General features: G+C 52.5%; 1 protein-coding gene across 1 annotated transcript; it reads right to left on the bottom strand.

Moving 5' to 3' along the window:
* Nucleotides 1-6: 6 nt before the first annotated feature.
* Nucleotides 7-1,115, bottom strand: LOC104539600 (protocadherin gamma-A7-like; the record flags this gene model as incomplete). The annotated part of the gene is made up of 1 exon (XM_010183178.1): nt 7-1,115. A coding segment is annotated over one exon (1,109 nt), but the record flags the coding sequence as incomplete, so codon positions are not given.
* Nucleotides 1,116-1,119: the final 4 nt, after the last annotated feature.

Here is a 1,119-nt window from a genome sequence, read left to right as displayed (position 1 = left end):
TCCAGCCGGAATGGCAGACGGTCTGGCAGGGACAGCTTCACATCTCCATTCGCTCCCGAATCCCGGTCCCTGACTCTTAAAAGAGCAACGACTGTTCCCACTGGCGCATCTTCAGTAATGTCTGTTACGCTGCTTGACACTGTAATCTCGGGAACGTTATCGTTTGTGTCATCAATGCGCACCAGTATTTTCCCGCGGGTTGAGAGTCCAGCTCCATCCTGGGCCTCTATCTCTAACTCATAACTTTCATCTTCCTCATAGTTCAAGTTGGAGCGAGTTGTTAATTCCCCTGTCTTAGGATCCAAATAAAACAACTGAGAGGCCTTCCCTGTAATTTTTCGAAACCTGTAAGTTATCTCTGAATTAATTCCTTCATCTGCGTCCGTCGCGTTTACAGTGAGCAGCCGCGTCCCCACGGGGACGTCCTCCGGCACACGAACTGTGTACTCCGCCTGGCTGAACACCGGCGCGTTGTCGTTCGCGTCCAGCACCGCCACGCGGATCCGCGCCGTGCCCGTCCTCGACGGCTCTCCGCCATCGCTCGCCCTCAGCACCAGATCGTGAAACGCCGCCTCCTCCCGGTCCAACGCCTTGGCCAGCACCAGCTCGGCGAATTTGGAGCCATCCGGTCCAGTTTGTACTTCCAGGGTGAAATATTTGTTATCGCTAAGTCCATAGGTCTGTACAGTGTTCTGCTCTATGTCAGGGTCTTGTGCATTAGGCAAGAGGTAGCGCGAGCCTTTAGCTGCGTTTTCACTTGCTCTCAAAACGAATTCACTGAGTTCAAAGACGGGGTTGTTATCATTAATATCAGTAACCTGAATAGCCACCTTATATATTTTCATTTCTCCCTGAAGAAGAATTTCCAATTTTAATGCGCAGTCCGCTTTTCGTCCACAGAGTTCTTCACGATCGATTCGTTCGTTTACATACAAATGGCCAGTCTTTATGTTCAGAGAGAAATACTGTCCCTTACCTTCTTGCATAACGTGAACGCCGTGGTCGCGGAACATCGGCAGCTGCAGCCCCAGGTCCTTGGCCACGTCGCCCACGAACGTACCCTTCGGCATCTCCTCGGGTACCGAGTAGCGTAGCTGCCCCCACGCCACCTCCCACGCC

Source organism: Mesitornis unicolor, unplaced genomic scaffold, assembly GCF_000695765.1.
Source record: "Mesitornis unicolor isolate BGI_N332 unplaced genomic scaffold, ASM69576v1 scaffold39320, whole genome shotgun sequence".
Lineage (NCBI taxonomy): Eukaryota > Metazoa > Chordata > Aves > Mesitornithiformes > Mesitornithidae > Mesitornis > Mesitornis unicolor.
The sequence above is the reverse complement of the archived record's forward strand: the minus strand, read 5'-3'. Positions and strand labels throughout refer to the sequence as shown.